General features: G+C 45.6%; 1 protein-coding gene across 13 annotated transcripts in view; it reads left to right on the forward strand.

Moving 5' to 3' along the window:
• The window catches only part of GAB3 (GRB2 associated binding protein 3), a 90989-nt gene that overhangs the window by 13600 nt on the left and 49911 nt on the right, over positions 1-27478 (forward strand). For 4 of the 13 annotated variants that reach the window (XR_014307030.1, XR_014307031.1, XM_082716614.1 and 1 more), the window contains exon 1: positions 126-258. The exons of 3 other annotated variants lie outside the window; for them this stretch is intronic. Coding sequence is in view for 3 of the 10 variants with exons in the window: in XM_082716614.1 (XP_082572740.1) it covers positions 187-258 (72 nt within the window). In the remaining 7 variants the exon portion in view is untranslated. Of the gene's footprint in view, positions 1-125; positions 259-9511; positions 9571-10146; positions 10301-17471; positions 17643-21102; positions 21349-27478 lie in introns of those variants that run through there. 6 more of the 13 variants (XM_082716616.1, XM_082716615.1, XM_082716617.1 and 3 more) reach the window with 6 other exon arrangements.

The following is a 27478-nucleotide window of genomic DNA, read 5'->3' on the forward strand; positions in this document are numbered from 1 at the left end:
CGCCTCGCCTCGCCTCCGCCCCCGGGGAGCGCAGCGGCCAGGGGTGGGGGGGGCGGGGGTCGCGGCGGGGGCTCGGGGCGGTGCCGGGCGGGCGGAGCTGGGCCCGCCCCGCCGGCATCCCCGGCCCGACTTCCTCCTCCTGCCCCGGCGACCCAGCTGGAGGAAGCGGCGGCGGCGGCGGCCACGATGAGTGCGGGCGACGCCGTGTGCACGGGCTGGCTCGTCAAGTCGCCCCCCGAGAGGAAGCTGCAGCGCTACGTGAGTGGGGGCGTTCTCGGGCCGCGCGGACGCACAGGCACGTCGAGTACCGGCGGCCGCGGGGTCGGACCGGGAGGCTCCGCCGCGCCGCCGAGCTCAAGCGGGTGGGGGGGGGGCGGGAAGCGGCCCCGGGGCAGAGCCCGCGGGCTACGCGGCGGGTGGAGGCCGGCGCGGGGCGGAGAGGGGCGGCGGGGCTCGGGGCTCCCCCGGCGCCGTCTGCGGCGCTCTCTCGTGGGGCTGTCGGCGGACTCACGTCTTCAGGAACCTTTCCCGGGGACACTCATGGTTTCTCTCGTTGTCGCTTCTCGGCTCTTTCTGCTGACACCGCGCTTTCCGAGCACCGGCCGGAGGCGAGGACTCGTGCCGGGGGCGAGACGGGGCGCTGGGGAGAGCGCATCGTCCTGCGCGCCGCAGTGCCAGGTTCCGTGTGGCGCCGCCGCGCCGGGCGCGAGGCTAGAAAACGGGCCACCCCGGAGTACCTGATAGTTACGGAGAGCAAGACGCGCTCGAGCCCTCGGGGACTGCATGTAAATAGATGCTGGCGCTGCTTGCCATGTTTAGGAGTAGGTGGTTGGATCCATGTTGTTCAGGAGTCGTACCTTCTCTGCAGCTGCAGAGCTCGGTGCTCGGGACAAACACGCCTGCTCTGGAGGCGCCGTTCCTGTGTAGACGCGCTGCCATCCCTGGATCCCCGTGGCCGCCAAGTTGCGCCTCCGTTTTTCTTCTCACGTTACGAGGCACCTACCGTGTGAACCGGGAGGAGGTGGAATTCTAATGACAGGACCCATTTTTGGACATGACTCGGCCACTTTCCCCATTGACCCTAAACTACACAGTGTCTCTCAGGAGTTGTTGAGAAGTTTCTGTTGTTCACTCTGCGGAGCAACATTTTAACAATATATTTTTTAAAGATTTATTTATTTTATTGACTTTTAATTTTTAAAAGATTTTTTGTAAAGTCATCTGTACACCCAACGTGGGGCTGGAATTCCCAACCCCAATATCAAGAGTTGCACGCGGTACTGGCAGGGCCAGCCAGGCACCTCACTGCTGAGCAACATTTTAGAGGAATATTGTTCAACTTGCCCGGCAGATGTCTGTTCTTTCATTATTCTCTCTGAGTCCCATACTCCATAAACACAAGGTTTGGTACTTTTCAGACTGTTACTACACAGTTGCTCCCTTAACGATGAAGATACTTGCAGGACAAGTAAACCTGCTCCCTGAGCTCTGCAGGGGCAGGGGACAGGCACAAAGACTGCTTATAAAGCCAACTCATAATGGCTTTCCTTGTGGTCCTCTGACATGTGAGGCTTCTTCCAGGTTCACTACCTATTTGTACAGTGCCGCTCACTCTCACGATGATTTCTGATGATTCAGAAAAAGATTGTGCACCTGGAGGGCAACGTTTATGGAAGATTTTCTTTTTCTGGTCTTGTTTTCTATCTTGTCCCAACTAGACTGTTTCAGGAAAGATGATTAGTATTTCATCAGTTTTGGGAAAGCGTGCATGTACATACCTAATACCATATGCATTTCATTCCTTTCGCTGGAGGTGGAGATATGGCAAGGTGAACTTTGCCCACAGCTTATAGATGAGGGAGGCATCTGATGGTAGGATGCTGATGGAGGAGACTTAAAACAGGAGTTCCTAGAGGTCCTCTTACCAGCAGTCCCAACACATAAACCAAGACCTTTTACTTGATGCTGGTCAACTGTTTCTGAGGGCTCTTTGGCTCTGCAATGCTGTTGTGTTAAAAGTCATCCCAGAGGGTGCCTGCGTGGCTCAGTTGGTTAAGCAACCCCCTTCGGCTCAGGTCATGATCCTGGACTTCCGGGATCGAGTCCCGCATCGGGCTCCCAGCTCCTTGGGGAGTCTGCTTCTCCCTCTGAACTTCTCGCCTCTCATGCTCTCTCTCACTGTCTCTCTCTCAAATAAATAAATCTTTGGGGGAGGGGGAAGGCATCCCAGAACACATAGTGTGGTTTCTCCTGATCTCCGGCTTTCGCGGAAATCCCTATGGCCACTAGATGGCGAGCACGTGTCAGTTCAGCGGGGCGCGGATCGCCCTGTCCTAGCGGCCACCTTTAATTCCGACATTGTCACGAGGACTTGGTCTTTATTTCAGTTGCCCGCCAACTCTGAATCAGGCCCTGTGTCGGGCGACTACAGAGACAGGGCAAAGACACCGATCCCTGTTTCCAAAACGTCCACAGTCAAACGTTTGTAACACAATAACATAACAAAACTGGTTAGTGGCCCAGCAGCGGCAATGACTCAGTTCTCTGCGCTGCAAGCCAACGGGCAGTGCTCCGCGAATGCTTGTTAGATTACAGATGGAAGCCGAGTCTATTTTTAGGTAAATATTTCAGTCCAAGGTAAGCTCGTACTTCATCCTCTTGAATCCATGAGCCAAGGCAATCAGAAAGTTATTTTTATCACTGCTCTTTTAAAAGATAGTAGTTGACTCTTTTGTGGTTTTTGTTTCAAAAATATATGAATATATTCTAGAAACAATTCAAACAGTCTAGCAATAAGTAGACTAAAAAGTGAAAGACCCCCGTTCCCTGAACCCCACCTCATTCCACAACCCTCCCTAGGGATAACAACTGTTAGCAGTTTGGTGAATATCATTCTAGAAAAATGTCTTCAAAACATATTTTATTTTTACACAAATGAGATCATACTATACAAATTGTCCGACAGTTTACTTTTTTCACGATAATTTTGAACATCTTTCCAAATTAGTACATATAAATTTACTTCATACTTCTAAACCATTGCCTAATATTTCTTGTAATAGATGTAACATAATTTAATAATTGTTCTATTGATGTACATTTGTCTTTTATTTTCTCAGTTTTTCTACTGATGAATATTTATCTTTTATTTTCTCAATTTTAAAAATTTTTTTAATAAACATATAATATATTTTTATCCTCAGGAGTACACGTCTGTGAATCGCCAGGTTATTTTCTCAATTTTAAAGAATTCTGTAACAACAATGATTATAAATCATAAGAATTTACATTAATTTTTTTTACATTTTATTTAGTTATCTGGCACAGACAGAACAAAAGTGGGGACAGGGGAGGGGACGAAACTGACAGAAAAGCAGGCTTCCCACTGAGCAGGGAACCTTATGTAGAGCTGGATCCCAGGACCCTGAGATCATGATCTGAGCTGAAGGCAGAGGCTTTAACCCCCTGAGCCACCCAGATGCCCCAATTTTATATTCTATATTTAGATCAGTGATTGATTCAAATTAAATTCTGTCAAACGTATATTTATGTTGTGGATTATAATAATAATCCTGCTTTTGTTGCAATACCATTTATGGAGTAGGCTGTCTGTACCCCATTGATTACTTTTGCAACTTTAAGAATGAATTGGTTGTGATTTGTGGGTCTATTTCTGTATTCTGTAGTCTGTTCCATTGATTTCGTTGTTTATCTTTATGCAAATACCATGCTGTTTTGATGACAATAGTTTTATCATAATTCTTGAAATCAGGCAGTTTTAGTTCTCCAACTTCGTTTTTCTTTTCAGAGTTGTTTCAGCTGTTCTGGGTCCTTTGCTTTTCCACATCAGCTTCAGAATCAGATTGTCAACTCGTTTCTCTATATTGACCTTGTATTCTGCAACCTTGCTAAACTCACATACTGAGTTCTGGTAGCCTTGTTTATACTTTGAACCTGTGGTACTGCCAGTGTTGCAGAGAAATCACGAGAGCAAATATCCTCGACTTTTTTGTCCGATCCTAGGGGGAAAGCATTTAGTCTTTTACCTTTTCAGCATGGCAGCCATAAGCTTTTTGTAGTTGCCTTTTATCAAGTCAGGGAAGTTCCCTCGAACTGCTAGTTTGCTGAGACTTTTTTTATGACTTGGATTTTCATAAATTTTTGCCGTTACTGCATCTACAAAAATAATAGTATACTTTTTCCTTTTTTTGTCTGTTACTATGGCGCATTATTCTGATGATTGATTTTTGCATGTTCAGCCAGACTTGAGCTTTTGGGATAAGCTTCACTTGGTTGTAATATATTACTCTTTTCATATATTGCTTGATTTAATTTGCTTTTATTTTGCTGAGGATATTTGCTTTGTCTGTGAAGGATATTGGTCTGTAGTTTTCCTTTTTTGTACTATCTTTGGCTTTGATGTCAGCATAATGCTACCTCATAAAATGATTTGGGAAGTGTCCCGCCCCCCACCCTTTCTAATTTTCTGAAAGATATTGTGTAGTATTGCTGTTCTCTTTTCCTTAAGTGGTAAAATTCACTGAAGAAACCATCTGGACCTGAACTTTTCTTTGTGGGATGGTTATTAACTACAAATATAATTTCTTTTTAACAGGTAATAGGACTCGGCCCCTGGGTGGCTCAGATGGTTAAGCATCTGCCTTCAGCTCAGGTGTGATCCAGAGGTCCTGGGATCGAGTCCCACTTGGGCTCCCTGCTCCATAGGGAGCCTGCTTCTCCCTCTGCCTCTGCCTCCCTCTCTTTCTCTGTCTGTCTCCCATGAATAAATAAATAAAATCTTTTTAATAAAACAGGTAACAGAACTATATAGATTACTTGTATCTTGTTGAATGAGCTTTGGTAGTTAATGTTTTTCAAGGATTTTCTCTAGTTCATCTAAGTACTTGAATTAATTGTCATAAAGTTGTTTGTTATATTCACTTATCCTTTTAATATCTATAGGATCTATAGTGATGCTTTCTCTTTCATTTATGATACTGCAGTTTCTTTCTTGTCTATTTTTTTCCTGATCAGTCTCGGTAAGTTTTATTAATTTTACTGATATTTTCTAAGAACCAACTTATAGTTGCATTGATCTCTACTTTTCTGCTTTCCATTTCATGGATTTATCCTCTTATCTTTACTATTTATGATCTTCTGATTGCTTTGGATTTAACTTTATCTTTACTTTCTTAAGGTGGAAACTTAAATTACTATTTTGAGTAATTAGTAACTAAATTACTTCTGTTTCCTAATATAAGAATTTAATAAATTTACCTCTAAGCATTGCTTTAGGTGCATTCCACAAAATGTGATGTGTTTTCTTTTTTTAAGATTTATTTATTTATTTTAGAAGAGAGAATGTGGGGGGAAGGGCAGAGGGAGAGGAAGTGATAGTATGCAGCAGACTCCACATGGAGCAGGGAGCCTGATGTGGGGCTTAATTGCATGACCCTGACTGAGATCTGGACCTGAGCCAAAACCAAGAGACACCTAACCAACTGTGTCCCCCAGGTGCCTCTGATACGTTGTATTTTCATTTTCATTTATTTCAAAATATTACTTAATATTCTTCTGAAACTTACTCTTTTTTTAAAGATTTTATTCATTTGAGACAGAGGGAGCACAAGCAGGGGAAGAGGGAGAGGGAGAAGCAGACTGCCCGCTGAGCAGAGAGCCCAATGTGGGACTTCATCCCAGGACCCTGGGATCATGACCTGAGCTGAAGGCAGACGGTTAACCATCTGAGCCACCCAGGCGCCCCTGAAATTTCCTCTTTGACCCAAGGGTTGCTTAGAGAGTTTGTTTAATTTCCACATATTGGGAGATTTTCTAGATATCTTTCTATTCTTCATTTCTACTGCATTCCATTATGATCTATGAACAAACTCTGTATGACTTCTGTTCTTTCAAATTTGTTATTTATATTGGGGCCCACAGTAAAGTTTTATTTGGTGAATATTATGTGTGCACATGAAAAAAGCATGCATTCTTCTCTTGTTGTGCAGAATGTTCTGTAAATGCCAGTTAGGTCAGGTTGGTTGATACTGTTCTTCTGTTCTATATCCTTAGTGTTCTTTGCTTACTTTTACAGTCAAGTACTGAGAAAGGAGTGTAAAAGTTTCCATCTCTAACTGGATTTGTACATTTCTTGTTCTAGTTCTATTTGCTTTTAATTCATATATTTCAATGCACTGTTTTTATTTGAACACATTTAGAATTATTATGTTTTCTTGTACAATAACCCTTTGTCATTATTTAATGTTTCTCTTTATCCGTGATGCCATTTCTTGTCTGAAATCTATTTTTCTTATATAAATGTAAGTATCCCATCTTTCTTTTGATACATGCTTGTGTGTTGCATCTTTTTCCATTATTTTACTTCTGACTTACCTGTCTCTTCTTTAAATTTTACTTATTTGTTTGTTTACTTATTTGTTTTTAAGTAATCTCTGTGCCCACTGTGAGCCTCAAAGTCACAACCCCAAGATCAAAAGTTGCGTGCTCTACAGGCTGAGCCAGCCAGGTGCCTCAAGTGTTTTTATATTTAACACGAGTTTCTTATACACAGCATATGGCTGGATTTTGCCTTTTAAAATGCAATCCTAGCCTCTTCATTTTAATTGGGATATTTAGTTTATTCACATAAAATATGATTATTGAAATGTTTCAAATAAAATATGCCATCTTGCTAGCTGTTTTCCATTTGTTCTCTCTGTTCTTTGTTTCCTTTGTCTTATGTTTCTGCTTTCTCTTGGGTTAATCAAGCCTTTTCCGTTACTCGATTTTATCTTCATGTTAACTTGACAATCATAACCTTTTAATTTTTACTACTTACCCTATAGTGTAAAATATACATCTTTATTTTTTTAAGATTTTATTTATTTATTTGATAGACAGAGAGAGATCTCAAGTAGGCAGAGAGGCAGGCAGAGAGAGAGGAGGAAGCAGGCTCCCCGCTGAGCAGAGAGCTCGATGCGGGGCTCCATCCCAGGACCCTGGGACCATGACCTGGGCTAAAGGCAAAGGCTTTAACCCACTGAGCCACCCAGGCGCCCCTAAAATATACATCTTTAAGTAATTGCAGTCTTTCTTTAAATAATAATACACTACTTCATGTATAGTGTAAGGACCTTATAACAGTATATTCCCAATTCTGACCTTGTATTCTTTATGGTATTGTTGTCATGCATTTTGCTTTATCTAGTTATCTATTTATTTATTTTTAAATATTTCATTTATTTATTTGAGAGAGAGAGTGTGTGTGAGCGGGCAGGGGTGGGCAGAGGGAGAAGCAGTCTCCCGGCTGAGCAGGAAGCCCGACATGGGGCTCGATCCTAGAACCCCAGGATTATGGTGTGAACAGAAGGCAGACACTTCATCACTGAGTCCCCCAGGTGCTCTGGTCTATAGTTATTTCTTGGTGATAGTTATATCTTCGGTTTTTTACTTATCTTTTCTTCTGCAATGTCTAATCTGCTGTTAATGCCATTCAGTGTGGTTTTCATTTTAGACCTTATATTTTTCATCTTTAGAAGGTAAATTTGTATGTTTTTAATTTTTCATATCTTCTTAATATGTTAATGCTTTGTGTGCCTTCTTGAATATGTGGGACATATATATTTACTTTTAATTAATTTTTTTTAGTAATTTCTACCCTCAACATGGGGCTTGAAATTATGAGCCCCAAGATCTGGAACCCTAGATCAAGAGTTGCATGCCATTTTGACTGAGCTGGCCAGGCACCCCAGGAACATGTTTATAATAACTGTCCTAGTGTGCTTGTGTACTTGGGACAAGCGCAGCAGCTTCTGTTCCACTTTGGAGAAGATAGCATGCTCCAGATCACTGTGCCATTAGAAACTTCACTTCGGGGTCAGGCTCAGGAAACCTACTGTGTTCACTTCATGCTTTCTGGCATGCATTGTCTTACTAATCAAAGGTGCTCTCTGCTTGCGCTCAGCAGGTCTAATGGGCACGATGTCATTAATGTAGCATACCAGTGTGATGTCTGCGACGTGTCAAGGAAATCACAGTCTCTATGGACTAGATTATGGCAGAGTAGCAGAGCGTCCATGGTTTGGGGACAATATCATAAAGACGTGCTACTGTTCATGTCAATGGAAAGTGAACTGTTCCTGCTGATGCTTGCTGGTTGCTACAGAGGGCAAATAGCCCCCCTCTGTAGCAGGTCAGTAGCCGCCCGCCGGCTTCCGGGGCTGTGTTGATGTCATCATGTGGCGGGGCTGTGTCCGGGGCAGTGGCTGCAGCTGGTGCGGACTCCGGTCACACGCTGTCCGGTGGGCGGAGTGGGTGTGTCGGGAGAGGCTGGGATCGGCTCCGCCGCTCTGCATCCTTGAGGTCTTCGTTGGTGGCTCATCTCTGCAATTCCTCCAAGCACGCAGGGTTGCGTTTGAATCGCTCCTGGGGTAGTGGGTGTGCAGAGTTCCAGTGGCTTTTGCCCTTCCTACTAGCACAGTCCTCGTGCTACAGAGCAGCAGGCCCGGGCCAGGATCTGGTCAGTCGCCAGCAGTGTTGTTCCAGTCACACGGCCAAGCGCTGGAGAAATCGCCACACCGTCAGTGGGCCCACACGGAGGCCGAAGCAGCTCAAGGCCTCCTGTAGCGCGCCGCTTCCCGAAAATATTCTTTCGGGGCCTATCGCGGCCATGGCCGAGTGCAGCGGCCGGCGCGGGAGGCCCCTGGCACCGCGCCACTTCCCGGTGCCTCTGTGTTTCTCCGGCAGCTCAAGCTCATTGAACGGGGCCACTTTTACACCGTTTCTGGCCCCTGAGTGCGTCCTCGCTCCTGTCTCCAGCCCCAGGCAGCAGCCCGTCCCCGCTCTGCGTCCACGACGCTTCCGAGTGAGTGGGGTAGCGGGGAGGGCGGCCTTCCGCGCTCGGCTCCTACCCCGCGGGCCGCGAGCCCCGACAGCCCGCGCTCCTCTGACACTCCCTGCGGGCAGGACCCCGGAGGTCGTTGACTCGACACTCCTGCCGCTCCCCTGGCACCTGTTTTGCCTGTTCCGCCACCCCCTCCCCTCTGGCAACCACCAGTTCTCTGTATTTATGCAGTCAAATGCTGTACCACTGAGCTCTACCCGCTGTTTCTGCTTTTGTTTTTCTATTCGTTTGTCTTATTTTTTAATTCCACATATGAGTGAGATCGTATGATAATTGTCTTTCTCTGACTGACTTATTTCACTCAGCATAAGACCCTCTAGGTCCCTCCATGTTGTTGCACATGGCAACATTTCAACCTTTTTTATGGCTGTGTCCATGGGCCACATCTTTCTTACCCATTGGCTTATCAGTGGACACTTAGTTGTTTCCATAACGCTGCAGTGGATGTAGTAGTTCCTACATCTTTTCAAATTACAGTTTTCATTTTCTTCAGATAAATACCAAAAAGTAGAAATGCTGGAACGTGTAGTAGTTCTATGTTTTCTAGTTTTTTTTTGTGAAAACTCCATATTGTTTTCTTCAGAACCCACACCTTGTTTTTCAATATAGACATGCAGCCCTGTGAATTTCTCTGTTGGGACTTCTTTAGTGGCATTCCAGAAATTCTGGTATGTTGTGTTTTTATTTGTATTCAAGATATTTTCTAGTTTTTCCTGTTATTTCTTCTGTGACCTGTGTATTTAATTTGTAGACATAGTTCTATTGTTGATTTCTAATTTCATTTCATTGTAGTTAGAATACATAGTTTGTATGATTGGAATCCTTGTAAATTTGTAGAGACTTGATCTAATATATGATTTATCTTCGTAAATGTTCTGTGTGCACTTGAAAAGAATGTGCGTGTTATTGTTGGGTGGAGTGTTCTATAAATATCAATTAGGTCAAGTTGATGGATAGTTCTACATCCTTGTTGATTTTCTGTCTTCTTGTTTTACCGATTCAAAGAGGAGTGTTGAAATCTCAGACTATAATTGTGGGTTTGTCTGTTTCTCCTTGAAGTTTTATCACTTTTTCCCTCATATTTTGAACCTATATTATGAGTTGAATACACGTTTAGGATTGTTACTTTATCTTCATGAATTAACCCATCGTTATGAAACTACCTTTTTTATTCTTGGTATCATTCTTTGCTCTAAATCTACTTTGTCTGTAGTTCAACGTCATTGTAAGACCTTATTTCCTAGCACTACTTCTGGTAATAAACACTATCAGTCAGGCTGTCAACGGGAAAACGGAAGCCACACAACATACTCAACAGAGACAATGCCGTCCGTATAGGCTGTGGTTTATGTGGATCTCAGAAGGCTAGAAGATCAAAAAGGAGGTACTCAGATATTAGTAAGTATAGAAATTGCTGAACGAACTGGGGCACAAAGGTGATGTTTGGCAGGAGCACAGCTAAGAGCCTGCAGGAGGGGAGCCTGCAGCCGTGCATCTCTTGCTCAGACTCTGGGGGCGGGGTGCTCATGCAGTCAGTGCTCATGCCTCAGAAGTGGCTGGAGGAAGCTGACAGCTGGAGCTGGGGCTGCCTTCTGCCACTGGGCAGGTGCTGATGGCTGCTGAGAGTCCTGTCTCCCTCTTCCCTACCTTGCATTCTTCCACCAGTGTTTCGCATTAGCAGAACCCAGCAGGGACACATCCAGAAAGGAAGTCGGAGGAATAGGTTCAGTAGATCTACTCTCCAGATTTGTCCGACCTTTCTCTCGTACTTAAAATCACTCTGTCCTTTTGTGCTTGCAGAAGTGTATTCCGCGCGTGTATAAGCGTATTGGGGGCATCGATGGCTGCGCACCATACTCGCCCTTTGCTAGCGGTGTATATTGGGGATCGTTTCCTTTCAGCACATACAGACATCGCTCATTGTTTTTGACGGTTTCACAGTCACTGTGTGGAGGTACCATGACAGACTTTTTCTTGTTTGTAGGCTCCATGCTACTGCATTACAGAGTATCTTTGTACATTGGTCTTTGTGGTTATGTGCAATTATGCTTGTGAAGAAAACTCTTAGAAGTGGAATTGCTGAGTCAAAGCGTATGTGACTATAGAATGCCAGTCTGTGTCAGTTTCCCCGCCCAGTACTGGCGCACGAGAGTGCTTGTCGTCCTGTAGCCCCTCCAGCGGAGTGTGTTATGAAATGTTTGGATCTTTGCAAAGTCAATAGCTGATAAATGGTGTCGTGTTTTAATTTAATTTATCAGTGAGGTTGAGCATCATTGCCTGTGTAAAAGCTCTGTGTATTTCTGTGCCTATGATGTAAGGGGCGGTTTTGCTTGGTTGATCTTCCTGTCTTCCTTACGCTTTTGTCTTGGCTTTTAAGCTGCTATTGAATAGGTAATAATATGTTTACATGTTTCAAAAGTGAAAAGTATATTTAAAATATACATTGAGAAACCTCATCCACACCTCTGTCTTCATCCAGATCACCCTTATCCTGAAAGTAAACATTTTTAGTAGTTAGGGTTAGGGTTAGGGTTAGGGTTTTTTCCTTCATCCTCCCAGTATTTTTCTTTTCTTAAGAATCTTTAATTTTAATTTTTTAAAGATGTTATTCATTTATTTGACAGAGACAGCAAGAGAGGGAACACAGGCGGGAGGAGTGGGAGAGGCAGAAGCAGGCTTCCCGCCGAGCAGGGAACCCGATTCAGGGCTCCATCCCAGGACCCTGGGATCATGACCTGAGCCAAAGGCAGATGCTTAATGACTGAACCACCCAGTCTCCCCTAAAAAGATTTTCCTATTTATTTGAGAGAGAGAGAGTATGAGTGTGAGCAGCAGTGGGGGGGGCGGTGGGAGAGGGAGAGTCTCAGAGACATGCCCTGCTAGTGGCAGAGCCCACATGGGGTTTGATCTCACGCCCCTGAGATCCCAATCTGAGCTGAAATCCAGAGGCAGATGCTCAACCAACTGAGCCCCCCAGGCACCCCCTTCCAGTATTTCTTTATATAAATACAAGAAAATGTGCATTTGCTTTGTTATTCTTTTTTACACAAAGGTAGCTTACTCTGTATACCACTGTGCATCATGGTCTGTTGGTTCCAGAACGTGCACAGACGGCCAACAGACACGCGAGAATGTGCTCGACAGCACTGACCACCAAGGAGATTCAAATCAAAACCACAGTCTGAGGTCACTTCACACCTGTCACGATGATCAGTGCCCAAAAGATAAGCGACAGTAAGTGTTGGCCAGGATGTGGAGAAAGGGAGCCATTGGGCACTGTTGGTGGGAAAGCCAGCTGGTGCGACCACCATGGAAAACAGCATGGAGGGGCCTCGAAAGTTGAAAACAGAGCTACCTTAGGACCCAGCAATTTTACCGCTGGGAATAAATCCAAAGGAAATAAATAAAAACATTAACTCAAAAAGGTATTTGCACACCCACATTGATTGCAGCATTACTTGGAGTAGCCAAGACATGGGCACAACCCACATGTCTGTTGGTGGATGAAAGATAAAGAAACTGCGGGGCATGTGGGTGGCTCAGTGGGTTAAAGCCTCTACCTTTGGCTCAGGTCATGATCTCAGGGTCCTGGGGTCAAGCCCCACATCTGGCTCTCTGCTCAGCAGGGAGCCTGCTTCCCTTCCTCTCTCTGCCTGCCTCTCTGCCTACTTGTGATCTGTCAAATAAGTAAATAAAATCTTTAAAAAATAAATTTAAAAAAAAGAAGAAACTGCGGTGTGCATGCACAGTGGAATATAATGCCGCCACAGTGAAGGAAATCCTGCCGTTTGCAACAACATGCACCAACCTTGAAGGCATTGTGCAAAACGAAGTGAGGCAGAGTAAGATAGATACCGGGTGATCTCACTTATGTGGGGAATCTAAAAACAAAAGCAAAACAGAAATCCCTGAATTCATACACACAGAGGACAGATGGGCGGTTGCTAGAGGCTCGGGGCAGAGTGGGGAAAATGTGTGAAGGTAGTCAGAAGGCATACATTTCTAGTTATAAAATAAATTAGTTCTGAAGATGTACTGTACAGCATGGGGACTAGTTAATGCTACTGAACTGTATGTTTGAAAGTTGCTAAGATCTTAAAAGTTCTCAAAGTAATTTAGTTTTCTCCACATCAATGACCAGAGTTCTTCACTGTTTTTCTTTAACACTCTTGTAAAACATTTATTGATTAAGTAATCTCTACTCATGATGTGGGGCTCGCGCTCATGATGCTAAGGGGTCTAATCACTGTCTAATCCTCTGTTTTGACCAGTTCCTTATTTTGCACATCTGGGTGGTTTTCACTCTGACTGCAACTATTGCCACAACTAATAAAGTTTTGTGTATGTGACATTTTGTATTTGTGCAGTTATATTGGTATGATTCCCAGAACTGGGATTTCTGGGTCAGTGAATCTATAAGTTTAGTAAATATTACCACATGTCCCATTTTGCATTCCTACTTGCAAAGTAAAATAGGGCCTTGCCAAAAGAATATGTTGTCAAATTGTGGGACTTTTGCCATCTCATAGGTGAAAAAATTGTATTTCTGTGTAGTTTTCATTTGCAGTTCTTTGATTCAGAGGGAGGCTGATGTTTCTTCATTTTCTTGTGACCAACGTGTTCTTCCTCCACCATTGGTCTTTTAGTGTCAATTTCTGGGAGCTGAGAAGTCCTTTGTGAGAAAAGCTGTTACAGTTTTCCCCAGTTTGCCATTTGTATTTTTTTAAAGATTTTATTTATTTTATTTGACACAAAGAGAGATCACAAGTAGGCAGAGAGGCAGGCAGAGACAGAGGGGGAAGCAGGCTCCCCGCAGAGCAGAGAGCCCGATGCGGGGCTCCATCCCAGGACACTGAGATCATGATCTGAGCCGAAGGCAGTGGCTCAATCCACTGAGCCACCCAGGCGCCCCATGCCATTTGTATTTTGTGTGTACATGTATGCAAAAAAAAATTATATCTAGTAAAATGTGTCGATATTTTCTATACCATTATACTATACTTATTAAATAGTTCATCTGGGCTGCCTGGGTGGCTCAGATAGTTAAGCGTCTGCCTTTGGCTCAGGTCGTGATCTCCAGGTCTGGGGATCGAGCCACATGGCTGGCTCCCAGCTCAGTGGGGAGTCTGCTTCTCCCTTTCCCTCTGCCTCTCCCCCTGCTCATGCTTTCTCTCTCTCAAATGAATAAACGGAATGTTTAAAAAAAAAAGGTTCATCTGGGGCGCCTGGGTGGCTTAGTCAGTTAAGTGTCTGCCTTCTGCTCAGGTCCTGGAGTTCTGGGATCAAGCCCCATGTCTGGCTCCCTGCTCTGCGGGGAGGCTGCTTCTCCTTCTGACCTTTCCCCTCTCGTGCTCTCCTTCTCTCTCTCTCTAATAAATAAATAAAAATAAAATCTTAGGGAAAAAAGTTCATCTATACCCCCACTGATTCTAGATACTGCCCTTCCTCATCATAAATGACATTCTTGTCCTTATTTCTGGGCTTTCTGTTCTCCTCCATCAGCCTGTTCATGAGCCACTCTTAACACCGTTAAGGACTGCTTGTCCCTCTTTATTCTTCTTTAGGGTTTTCCTGGTTTGTTTTTGATTTCTGTTTTCGCATGTGAACTATAGAATCAACTTGCTTAGTTTTAAAAGAAAACTAGTTAGTATTGGGGCAGGGATTATGTTGGATTTCTAAATTAACTTCTTTTAAAAGATTTATTTATTTGAGAGAGAGAGAGCATGCACATGGGCGGGGAAGGGCAGAGGGAGCTAATCTTCAGGCAGACTCCACATTGAGTCCAGAGCCCAGATCGGGGCTCGATCTCACAACCCCTGAGATCACGATCTCCGCAGAAACCAGAAGTCAGAGGCTTAAGTGACTGGGCCACCCAGGTGCCCCTAAATTAACTTTTTAAGGCTGAGTGACATTCTGTGGAATATGCATGGATATTAGCACATTTTCTTTATTTATCCTTTGATGAACACTTAGATTGTTGTAATATCTTGACTCTTGTGAATATGCCGTAACGAACGCGGGAGCGCAGATCTGAGACACTGAGTTCAGTTCTCCGGAGTATGTACCTCGAAGTGGGTATGAAGTTTCAGTTACGCAAGATGAGTGCGTTCTAAAGACCTGCTGTACAGCCTAACGCCTATAGTGAACAAGCCAGTATTGCACACTTGAAAATTTGTTGTGTGGGTCATCTGTAATAAGTGTTTTTACCATACGCAGAGACACAAGGAAACTTCTGAAGGTCATGGGTGTGTCTGTTACCTTGGTTGTGCTGATGGTTTCATGGGTATCTGTATCTGTTCAAATTCACATTAATTATGTGGAGTTCTGTGTATGTCACTTCTATTTCAATAAAGGTACCTTGTTTGTTTTTTAAAGGCAGTGGTTTTGAGGCTAGGATAATTTTTTTTCATGCTAGTAACATTCCACTGAGTCCTGTATTACTGTTTTTCTCATCAAAAATTATAGTTAAATTTTTAAAAAATTTTTCAGCATTGCTTGTGATCATATGATTTTTTTTCATTGAATCTAGCAAAGCAGTTAATCCTCCTAATAAATATGTAATATTGAACCATCTTTACATTTCTGAAATAAACCCCAGCTGGACAGGGTCCTTTTTTTATTGTTTTGCTGGATTAGGCAGGCTATTTTCCACTGGATTTTTGTATCAGTATTCATAAGTGAAATTGGTTTTTGGTTTTAAATTTGGCTTCATTATTTCTGTAAAATCATAGCAGATTTTGACAAAAAGGTCATACTTGGTCCATACAAAAGTTTGGAAGCTTGTCACATTAAAAAAAAATGTTTTTTAAACAGGCTGCATGCCCAGTGTGGGGCTTGAACTCATGAGGCCGGGAACAAGAGTTAAATGCTCTGTACATTGAGCCAGCCAGGCACCTCCTACTCTCGAATATTTAAGTAGAGTTGGAATGAACAGCATTTAAAATTTTGGCAGCATTTCCTTCTAAACTGATGCTTTCTCCATTCTCCCTGTTTCTTCTGTGGATTTGTCTGTTTAGTCTGTATCCCCCCAAGTCAGTTTTGTAAATTCTACTTTTCTTGAATAGGTCTGTTTCATTCTGGCTATCAAATTCATCTATGTATAATTTTACAAAATGGTTCCTATATTATTAGGTTTATTTTTCCTATTTCCAGAGCTCTTTCATTGTAAAGTTCTCTCTCACCTTTTCCCCTTTTGGTTAGATTAAGCTCACGGTTTTTCTAGTTCATTGATTTTCATTTTTTGCTGTGAACGAGCTTTTTGGTTATTCTACTTTTTAATTTTTCTAACTCTTTAATTACTCCTTTTCTATTGATTAATTTCTCCTTTTGGCTTGGTGTATTTTAGAGATGCGGGAACGCCATGTAGACATCCCAGAGTTGTAATTTGCAACAGAAGCTGACCCTGACTCATTTAAGCAGAAGGAGAGCTTATCAAAATGATACTGGGTGGCTCATAGAAATGTTGAAAGGGCTGGAGAAGCAGCTTTGAGGTTAAACAGCCAGGAAAAAACAACCCAAACCACAACTCAGAACTGGTTTTGGTGAGAAATTGGCTGCCAGTGCTGCCGACCTGTTGACTATTATTGTCAAGGTCATTGCCATCAACACATTCAAGTAAAATGAAGAAAGAAAGAGAAAATTAGTGAAGTGTGATAGCAAGGCAGAGCGTATGCATGGTTCCTGGAGTCCTTGATTCCTGTTTCCCTTTTGCTCAGGGATCTTCACCTGGTGAGGTGCCCTGAACCTTTATTCCTGAGGAGTCTGCGTCCTTGGTGGTACACCACCAGTCTATTTTGGATGGTGGGAGCTTCGGGGACTCAGAATCCTCCAGAGGCCCTTAGATGTTTCCATGCCATTTGTCACGTTCCCAGTCTCACCTGTTTGTTTCTTTATTATTTATTTATAGTTATTTCTCTACCTGCCAGGGCTTGAACTCATGACTCCAAGATTGAGTCACACTTCACCCACTGAGCCTGCCCGGCACCACTGCCCACCCGGATTTTCCTGGAATAATTTGGTGTCTTGCACTATTAAACTGAGATTTGTTTTGAGCTACGTTAGCCTGTGGGTTAAGAGATAAGAGATTCTGTTCACACTTTCCTAGAAAGGCAGCTGTTTTGCCGTGTTTTGGGCCAAGAGTTTAGGTCTTTGAGCTCATCATCCCTTTTCCTTCGCATCTGCAGCGCGTTTGGAAGCAGATGCCTCATGCCCTTTCCCACTGTTCTGTGGTATGGTGCACAGAGCTCTGTCTCCCCATCCCACTGCCAGAAAGCCCTTCTCTTCAATGAGTGGAGTTCATGGCTGGTCGCTGGTTATTTAATGAGGTGGCTGAAAAGCTGTTGTGGGGTCTCCGCATGGATGTACAGAAGGGGCGAGAGTGGGACATGTTGACAGTGAAGGCATAGCCATGGGTATCTCATGAAATGCTGGCCGCGTGGTGACCAGTCATTTGTTATGTGGACATGGTGACAGGAAGGTGGTTACGTAACATGCTTTGCAGATGATCATGTGACTGTGAGTGGCCGGGGCTGAGGTTCCATCTCACTGGGCCTTGAAAGCGTGCAGAGTGCCCGCCCCGCCCCCTGTGCCTCCTTGGACCCAGGCCCCACCTGGCGGGTCTCATCCACGGTTGCGGGGCTGGGGGGCGGGGGGGCGGGGCGCGGGGAGGGCGGCAGCTGGAGATGCCATCAGCTTTGTTCTGGCCGCAGTGCGGGTGACTCAGCCTGCACTTCCTGTCGAGGTACTGCATTTTCCTCCGTGCTTTTCTCCTGTCTGTTCTTGTGCTTTCAGGCTTTCATCTGTCCTTTATGGTTTTTTTTTTGAAAATATTTTATTTATTTATTTGACAGAGATCACAAGTAGGCAGAGAGAGAGAGGGAAGCAGGCTCCCTGCTGAGCAGAGAGCCCGATGCGGGGCTCGATCCCAGGACCCTGGGATCATGACCTGAGCCGTAGGCAGAGGCTTGAACCCACTGAGCCACCCAGGCGCCCTCCTTTATGTTTTTCTAATTGAAGTGTCCTTCATGGACAACATTTACACATGTGAAATGCCACTCAAAGTCGAGGTACCATGCGTGGCCCTGCAAAGTCACACATCTGTTTCTGCTGTGAGCGAACAGTTACTTTCTCAGCAGCTTTCAAATGCGTGCTTCACGCCTGCTGGCTTCCGTACCTGCTGCTGTAGCTCAGGTCCCAGGACTACTCTTGTGTCTTCTTTAAGTGCAGGAACTGGCCTTAACATGTATTCCTGTGAAATTTCACTTTTCTCTGTAATTGGTCTTCGTGCCGGCCTGTGAGGATCTTTCTGGGTTTGACTCTGATTTTGTCATCTAGGCCCTGGGAGAAGAGACCAGAATTCGGGGCTGAGTCCTTCTAGCTGCCATGCTCAGGTTAGGGCACGCTGCATTTGTCATGACCTTGGGACATATAGCAGTCGTTCAGGTAGCTTTGTGCAGAGCTCAGGGGTGGTCTCTGGGCTACAGAAGTCATGGGAATGGACGAGATGATTCAAAGGGAACGTGATGAGTAAAAGGAGAAGGGCTGTAGGGTGGAACTTCGCAAGGTCCCAGCGAAGCTTGGGGACATGAGAGCGGAGAGCTCGCAGGACGCTGCCAGCCAGCCCCCCCTCCGCCCCACCTCCCGAGGCCCCAGCAGATGAGGACACAAGCCGCAGTGGAGACCACAAGAGTGCGGCTTCTTGCTCTTTCTGCTGATGCTCATTCCCAGCAATCCTAAAGCACTTGGGGAAGAAATGGGCAGGGAGGACAGGAGATGTGTGGTGCGGAAAGGTGAGAGACAGGAGATGCCAGTGAGAAGCAAAGGAGAGGGAAGCAGTCTACTGTATCCCGGGCAGACACACAGCTGCCTGTAGGTGCTCATAGTCAACAGCAAATGTGTGACTTCCTGAGAGACTGATGGAGCGAGTCGGTCACCCACTCAGTGGAACTCATGCCGTTGGTACATGCAGTTCTTGTTCTTCTGTCAAGAGGGAAATCATTCCTGCTTGTCTGTTGTTTTCAGTTCATTTGTGTATTCTTGGAAAGATTTATTTATTCACTTGAGAGACAGACAGATGGCACACACACATGCCAGTAGGGAGAGGGACAGAGAGAGAGCCCAGCGGCAGACTCCCCACTGAACGCGGAGCCCAGTGTGGGGTGTGATCCCACAACCCATGAGATCATGACCTGAGTTGAAACTAAGACCTCGATGTTTAACTGACTGTACCACCCAGGCACCCCGTATTTACTTGTTTTTGAGTAATGTCTGCGCCAAAAATGGAGCCCAAACTCACAACCCGAGATCAAGGGTGGTGTGTTCTTTGGACCCAGCCAGCCAGGCGCCCCCGGTTGTCTCTGTGCTTGTAGCAGTCGCACATGCTCATTGCCTCATGCCATGACTTCATTAGGAATCCTAAATAGTGATGCTCTGTCTCTCATTCACTCTTAGAGACTTCATCAGTGGTCAGTGAATATTACCAGTTAGTATCCTATAACCACCCCTGTAGGACTCATACCACAGACTGATACTGGAGGTCATGCCCCTGTCCAGCCCCAGGGGCCCTTGGCTTTCTGCTTGTGGGATCGCTCTTGTTGTAATAGAGACCTTTTGGGTTGGACTGGGGAGAGCTTGAAGTGTCTGGGAATCTGCACAGCACACTCCTTACACCAGGAGCAGCGAGCGAGCTCAGCTGGGGCCCCGGCGAGTGAATCCGGGCACCTGCGCTTCGAGAGGACAGGAGGGCCTGGGGCCTACAGCACAGCCTGCATCATGGCCTTTAACTTTTCCTGAAACCGTAGAAGGAAGACTGGAGGGCTCTGAGCACAGAAATGACATGATTCCTCATGACCTCTAACAGGGTCACCCGGACAGCTGCCCCAAGAGTAGATTGGGGCAAGGGCTGTAACCAGAGAGTGGGTGAGCGGCGACTGCGGTGACCCAGGTGACAGGGACGGGGCAGTGCAAGGAGGTGTATGCTGAAAGTAGAGCCGGCGGGCGGTTTGGACGGATTGGTTCTCCGTGACAAGAAGAAAGCAGTCAAGAATTTCAGGGCATTTTGGCCTCTAGCATTTGGACGGTGCAGTTGCCATGTACTGAGACCTGGAAGCCCATGGAAGGAACAGATTGGGGGACCCAAAGTGCCAGAAGGCTACATTATCGAGAGACGGCTCATGAAAAGCCGCCTTGAAATTTTCTTGAAATTTTGCTTCTGTTTTAGACATAGGAACTTTATACTTCATTTCATTCAGACGTGTAAGTGGGATAAGGAAATTGGAACCTGAAGAATGACGACGAAGCAGAGCGGACTGGAGCGGTTATGTTATATGGCCTATGTGTATATGTGTGGCTTGTGTATCAATAGTACAATTTATTCACCCTTTTCATGGATATTTAGTTTCTTTCTGATTTTTAGACATTACAAATAACCATAATAACCATAAAATAACAATAGGAAGCTATGGATACACAGCATCATGCACATTTGAAAATTTATGTCAATCTGATGGGCAAAGGTATCCTATTTTTATTTTTTGAAAGGTTTTACTTATTTTTTTGAGAAAGAGAGTGCAAGTGCACAAGCAGGGGGCGAGGCGGGGGGAGAGTGAGAGAAGAGCGTCAAACACACTCCCCACGCATGTGCCCCGAGATATCACATCTTTAATTAGCGGTGTTTGGATGCATGATTTCTGGCTATCTGTGCCTTCTGTGAAATGCTTATTCATGTGTTTTGCCAAGTCTTCTTATTACTCGTTTATATTTATCTTAGTATTTCATAGAAGCTCTTTGTGTGTTTTGTTTATTAAACTGTAGCTGCCTATATGTTCATTATCTCAACTGTGCTCAAGGGTCTTTCACTATGTCGGTATTTGGGGTGTTTTGTAAGCAGATCTGTAGCTCTGTTCTCTTAGAGTTTCTGTGAGTTGCCCAGCATCTCACAGTTATGTTCCTGTAATAATGAAACATAGAAGATTAACAGAAATTACAGAAAAAAATTTTTTTAACAATCATGGATTGGGAAAGGCTCCCAACTTATGTCAGACTGGATGTGCCCAGAGACCCTGTGTAAGGTGGCCCCAAAGCTAGGGCGGCCCCACACCTGCTGGCTCAGGAGTGGGGCAGGCCTGTGTTGGGGTAGAAATAGATCAAAGTCGGTTTCCTTCCTCTGCCCCTCGTTTACTTGCCTGTCTGAGCCCCTGAGCAGATTTGCCCGCTGTTCTCTCCCCAAGTGCCTAGAGTGAGTGACATGCCTGACCGTGCCCTGTCTTCCTGCCAAAGGGAACATCTTTGGCTGGTCCCACTGGCTGTGCCTGTCTTGTGCGTGCTGTGTGACGGTGGGTTACTTGTCTGACTCACTTGCGTCTGTGTGCACAGTGCTTGTTAGCAAAGCCTTTCACTGCAGACTTTATTCTGTTCTGGAAACTCCGCTTAGTCTGCCTTCTTCACAGGTAAGAATTTTTCCTTGCTTCCCACAGAGAAAAATCCCTTGCCGTTGCTCACTGAAGGGTGGCAGCAGTGACATGCTGCCTGGGTCCCCCAACGGGCTGCTTTGTGGCCCCTCCCAGTTGTTTCGGTTCGTCTCCACCAGGTCCTGTTTCACAAGAAGCAAGTCTGTTAACACTGTGGCTTTCGGTGCTGGCAAGAAATCAGTGGTTTGGGGTGTTGGCAGTGAGAACCATGTAATTAGAAATTAATCTGAAGTTGAAGTGGTCATTCAGCCTCACCCAAATTCTCACCCCCGAATGAGAATTCTAACGTTGCCTTGCCGAAATCAGAGAGCCTGCAGGGTCATCCTGTTCTGTACCATAACTCTGAAAGGAGTGAAATGTGTTGTCAGGTTATTGCCTCTGAGACAGACGCCTAACTCAGGAAGTTTGTGTGGTTGAGTTCTTTCAGACTTGAGAGCACAGGTGACTTGCATACGGTTTAAACCAGTTGGGCACAGAAAAAGCCATAAACTTCTTCCATAACCCTGACACCAAGTTAGGGCAGGAGATTCCAGTAGAAAGAAAGAAAATTATAGCTCAATCCCATGTACTACAGATACGAGAAACTCATTGCAGATGTGTTGTATTTGAACTTAAGAAAATGACAAAATTTCTGGAAGAGAAAGTTGTAGAATGTCAGTGTGATTTTGAGACAAAGCTTGTGTTTATTCCACTATCCATTCAGTCAGTTCATCTCCTAAATGTTGCCATGCACTATTTTAGGCCTTAGGTACTTCAAAAACAATATAAACTTCCAAGGCAGATGACGAACTGTGAAACATTTTTTTATCATGTGTGGCAAACAAAGAGTTCATATCCTTTATCTCCATTAATAACCTTTTCAATCATTAGCAAAAGATTAGCATCCCAGTAGAAAAATGGGCAAAGTATACAAAGAGCTGTTTACAGAAGGACAGACAGACGGACATGACACATAAGACATGACATGCAACCTCATTACCCAAATGTAAACAACCAGATACTCGTTTGCTTTGGTCTGTGAGACTGCCACCACCTTAAAAGAGGTTTCTTAGAAAGTTGGCAGAAAGAAGGAACATATTTCTGAGTACATGTTTGCGCATGAAGCTCATTGAAAAGAATGAAAATAACCCAAAATAGAAACAGAAGAGCCAGCCAAGTCCTGGAAAGACCCTAGGTCACTTGTACCTCTCCTCACCCCCTTTGGAGGGCATGGTTTTGACAAAATAGGAAAGTGATTTCTCAAAGATTCCAGTGAAAAATTCTCAACTCTGTCCATTCCAGACCCTCAGAAGTCACAAGTGCAGCAGGACAGTGATGGGAAGAGATGGCTCTAAGGCAAGCGTAGATGGGGAGGCTGAGGCGGGGGCAGTGCCACGATGACCTGCCAGCACCGAGGACCCCCTTGAGCTGAGCACACTCAGGCGCTGAGGCGGAAGTGAGTCTGGCTAGTGTCGTCATGTCGCAGCACATCTGTTCTGGACCCGTCCCCAGCAGTTCATGCAGCCCGCATTTCTGAACCCTGACTTGCACCTGTGTTCCTGGTGGGAAGGAAGGGCGTTTGGGTCAGCGGCGAGGAGGCCGAGGGGCTTTGCCTTAACCTAACTGTGAACAGTAAAGTGTTCCTCCTCACACCAGATGGACGTGTCTTGAGCTAAGCAAGTGATGAAACCGACTTGGAATCGGGGACACTCTTTCCCTCTCCAGGGCAGCTCTACGGGCTGGCCCTTGGGGTCTTCGCTGCCCCCGGCCAGCAGCGGCTTGGTCAGACACCGGCGCCCTGTGGTCCCCAGGGCAGGGCAGTCGCTGCTGGTTCGACCTGCCTACAGCCCAGGCTCGCACCAGAGGCCGGCGTGTCCTGCAGGATGTCTCTGGTTTCTGGGAATTCATGCACGGCCCTGTCTGCCGTGTGCTTGCTAAGCCTTTCCGGCTGCCAGGGTTAGGTAAATGTCCGCCTCTGTATTTTCAATACCGTTTTCATTTCCTCTTTATTTTTAAATTTGTTTTTAAGAAGACTTTATTTATTTATTTGTCAGAAAGAGAGAGAGGCAGGTGGAGGGAGAAGCAGAGAGGCAGGCAGGGGGGGGGGAAGCAGGCTATGAACCTGGGGTACCGATGGCCCTTCTTTTCACGACATCTGTATCTTTGGGGTAAATATCCAGTAGTGCAATTGCAGGGTCATAGGGAAGCTCTATTCTTAATTTTTTAAAAAAGATTTTATTTATTTATTTGATAGAGATCACAAGTAGGCAGAGAGGCAGGCAGAGAGAGAGAGAGAGGAGGAAGCAGGCTCCCCGCTGAGCAGAGAGCCCGATGTGGGGCTTGATCCCAGGACCCCGGGATCATGACCTGAGCCGAAGGCAGTCGCTTCACCGATGGAGCCACCCAGGTGCCCCTCGAATTTCCATTTAAAATGTGAGTCTTCAGCCCAGGAAGAACTAACTTTGACACAATGTGCACTGAAACAGAGATGCAGCAGTTTATGAGCTTCCTCTAGGCGTACACACTGCTGGGGCATTTTAAAAAGATAATTCTTGGGACGCCGGGGTAGCTCAGTTGGCTAGTCGACTGCCTTCGGCTCAGGTCATGATCCTGGAGTCCCGGGATCGAGTCCCGCATCGGGCTCCCTGCTCCACGGGGAGTCTGCTTCTCCCTCTGACCTTCTCCTCACTCATGCTCTCTCACTCTGCCTCTCTCTCACTCAAATAAATAAATTAAATCTTTTAAAAAGATTATTTTCAGCATTAAACCTCAGAGACATTACATCTAATAACCCAAGAGATCCAGTTTTCCAAATTCCTGTATTTGAGGAAAACAAGACAATCTCTTGGTAGACTGAGCTCATTTTTATAAAAATTAAAAAAATAATAATAACCCTGCTCTCATTCTCCAGGAGCACTTCACACCATCCTCATGCAGGCCAGTCTGCTCGGTGAGCACTTGCCTCCCCTCTTCCTGACTCACTCTGGGGGCGTCCTAAGCTCTTTGACCTCATGCTGCAGTCGTGCAGAGCAGCTTCTGGTCTCAGTGGAGCACACTGTTGAGACCCAGGCTCCTGAGGTAGGTGGTCGGGGTTCAAAGCCCACTTCTGCCACATGCTAGCTCATGCACCTCAGCTTCCCCATATGTATGACGAACGTGTACCTCACAGCATCTGAGCGAAGGTTGAATGATTTAATCCAGTCCATCCAAAGCACTGAGTATGGTTCCTGGGACATCTCTGTGAACTATTACTGCTATATATTGGGCGAAATCTGTCTGACTTAAGATCTCCGTCTTGCTCTGGTACTGATGTCATCTCATTGTTAGTGGAGCCCTCGTAGCTGTGCATTCACTATGAACAATGGGGAATGTCCCTAGAGGACACACAGCCATGGACGTGAAAGTCCTGTTTTATCATTTTTTAATTGTAGTAAAATATACACAATGTGATGTTGGTTATTTTAATCATTTGTAAGTATAAAGGTCAGTGGCATTAAAGACATTAATGGGGCGCCTGGATGGCTCAGTTGGTTAAGCGTCGTACTCCTGATTTCTGCTTAAGTCGTGATCTCAGTTGAGAGATTGAGACCCGAGTGAGGCTCCACGCTCAGCAGGGAGTCTGCTTGCAAATTGTCTCTCTCCTTCTCCCCCTGCCCCTCCCCGTGCTCTTGTACTTGCTCTCTCTTTTTCTAAAATAAGTACATAATTCTTAAAAAATACATAAATACATTTACAGTGTTGTGTAACCATCACCATTATCTGTACCCAGCACTTCGGGATCAGGATGATTTTTAAAAGTTTCTTCTCCTCCGTTCATGTCTTAAAAGATTTCCCCACCAGCCAGTTCATTTGTCAAGTTGTCACCTCAAATGTTCCTTCAGACTTGATCGCCTCCTTTGTATTTCGGTTCTACCTCAACCTCTTAATCTATCACAGAAACTAATGACTAATTTCAAATAGCTGTTTGTTCCGGAGTTGGTTTGGGCCCATTGTTCCCACCCATCATTCTGCATCCTGAGCCTGATACCTAATGGACTGGCGACCCTCCCAGGTTCACACACCTGCAAAGTTGATTAGCTGGTCTTAATGACCGCTGAGAATCTGCCATGTAAAAATTAATGAGATACTAGGCAGGACACTCCATGATGCTCAGACTGACAATGCATGAGGAAGGTCAAGTCCATGTCATGTAGTGTGGCACACTTATCTCTGCTGAACATTCCTCCTCGGGATTCCTCCTTCCAAGGTCCACCACACTGCAGAGATACGGGATTTTTCTGTGTCTGTTGACAGCCGTGGAAGCTGATTCTGTGGGCCAGGCCATCTCCAGGACAATCACAGGAAGTTATTCCATGCCTGGGACAAGTCCTAGCTCTATCTGGCAGCGAACAGAAGGTTACAGGCCATCAGGCTGAAGGGTCACCAGTAATCCCAGGGCTGGTGGCACTGAGCCAGGACAAAGAGGAGCAGTATAATGTGCTCCTGGAAATTCCCGACCTGCTGCCCTTGGGGCCCATGGCTTTTGCGGTCCCCCTTGGCAAGGAAGTAGAAGGTGGAGAGAAAGTAGAACATTATCCAGAATTCTGTTTCTTTGATGATTTTCACCTTTTGCAACCCATAAACACACCCCAAACTTCCTGAGCATTTTCATGGCAAAACCACTGGGAAGAGAATAGGAGATCCAAGTCATTACCAAATGTTCCCCTTCATCTCGTGTTCTGGGACCACATTCACGATTCCTGGGGGCCTCACAAATGGCAAGCGGTGACCGAGTTGTTAGGTTTTCTAAACACTAACTAGCACTGGCTAAGTCTACTTCAATAGCAGCACACCAACAAGAAAAACCTGGTGGGGGAAACCTGCTTGTAGAGGAACAGTGATGAGGAAGGTTGTAAGAGGAAATGCAAAGTCAGGAAATAGGGCAAGGCTGTCTTATTTCTCTTTTCCTTTCTTCCTCTGTGTCTCCTGGACTCTGGAGAAGAATGTATGTAAAGAGCCAGAAATAGTCCACTTTGGGAGACCGATCAGCGGAAGTGGTTCTGAGAGTTCTGTGGGCTAACGCAGTCTTTGCTGAAAGGGCTCTAATGAGTGACTGCGAGGGTAACACTCCATCACTGCTTCCCCCCACACGCTTCCCAGTAAATGCAGGAATGGCAGGAGCAACCAGCTGGAAAACCTGCCTGCTGACATTTCCAGACACCTTGTGGGTCACCAACCAACCCCCACTGTTTTCTTTCTCCTTTAATTTCAATTAAATTTTAAAGAAGATTTTATTTATTTTTTTTATTCATTTATTTATTTCACACACACACACACACACACACACACACACACAGATGGAGAAGCACTGAGCAGGGAGCCTGACATGGGACTCTATCTTAGAACCCTGAACTGAAGGCAGACCCCCAGCCACTTGGGCCACTGAGGCGCCCCTAATTTCAACTAATTTGTATTCAACTTCTTAAGTTTAAGAACGTTCTTGAACACTGAAAGGGGAGCTGTGAAACTTGGATTAATAAACAAGACCCTTCATGTCTCTGAGGACCAGCTTCCTTTTCTGGAAGATTAGCCCGTGTAGGCTGTCCTCTGTCCACATGGCATCTTTTGTCACAGTGCTTGGCCCACGAGGGCTCGGCGGGCATCACAGGGATCCGCGCTTCACGGGTCCAGCCAGTGAATGTCCTTTCACCAGAGCGTCGAGTCCATCTGCCTTTAATGCACATGTCTATGCGCTTGGGCTGAAATCAAGCATCTTGTTGGCGCCTTCTGTTTGCCCCGCCCTTGGAGATTTCCTTAGCTGTGCCTTCCTGGTTTCTTGCGGATCCAGGCGCTGTCTGTAACTTGTTTAACTAGAGCCCCAAGCGGCCGGTGGCCTTTTCTCATTCCCTTATTGTCACTTTCTTGCACAAGCAGCCAGTGACATGGGCGTATCACGTGTCGCACATGCACTCATGGTGGCACACATGGTGGCTGTGGCGCGTGCCAAGACCATGAAAGCCGCTGGAGACACTTCGGGGACCCAGCAAGTGATGTTCGTGCCGTCCCCAGGCACACGGGCAGGATCAGAACAGGCCTGAGCAGAGGTGTCCCCTGTGGCAGCGGCGATTGGGACAGCAGCCGCTGAAGCGCT

Source organism: Mustela nivalis (assembly GCF_964662115.1).
Source record: "Mustela nivalis genome assembly, chromosome: X".
Taxonomy (NCBI): Eukaryota; Metazoa; Chordata; class Mammalia; order Carnivora; family Mustelidae; genus Mustela; species Mustela nivalis.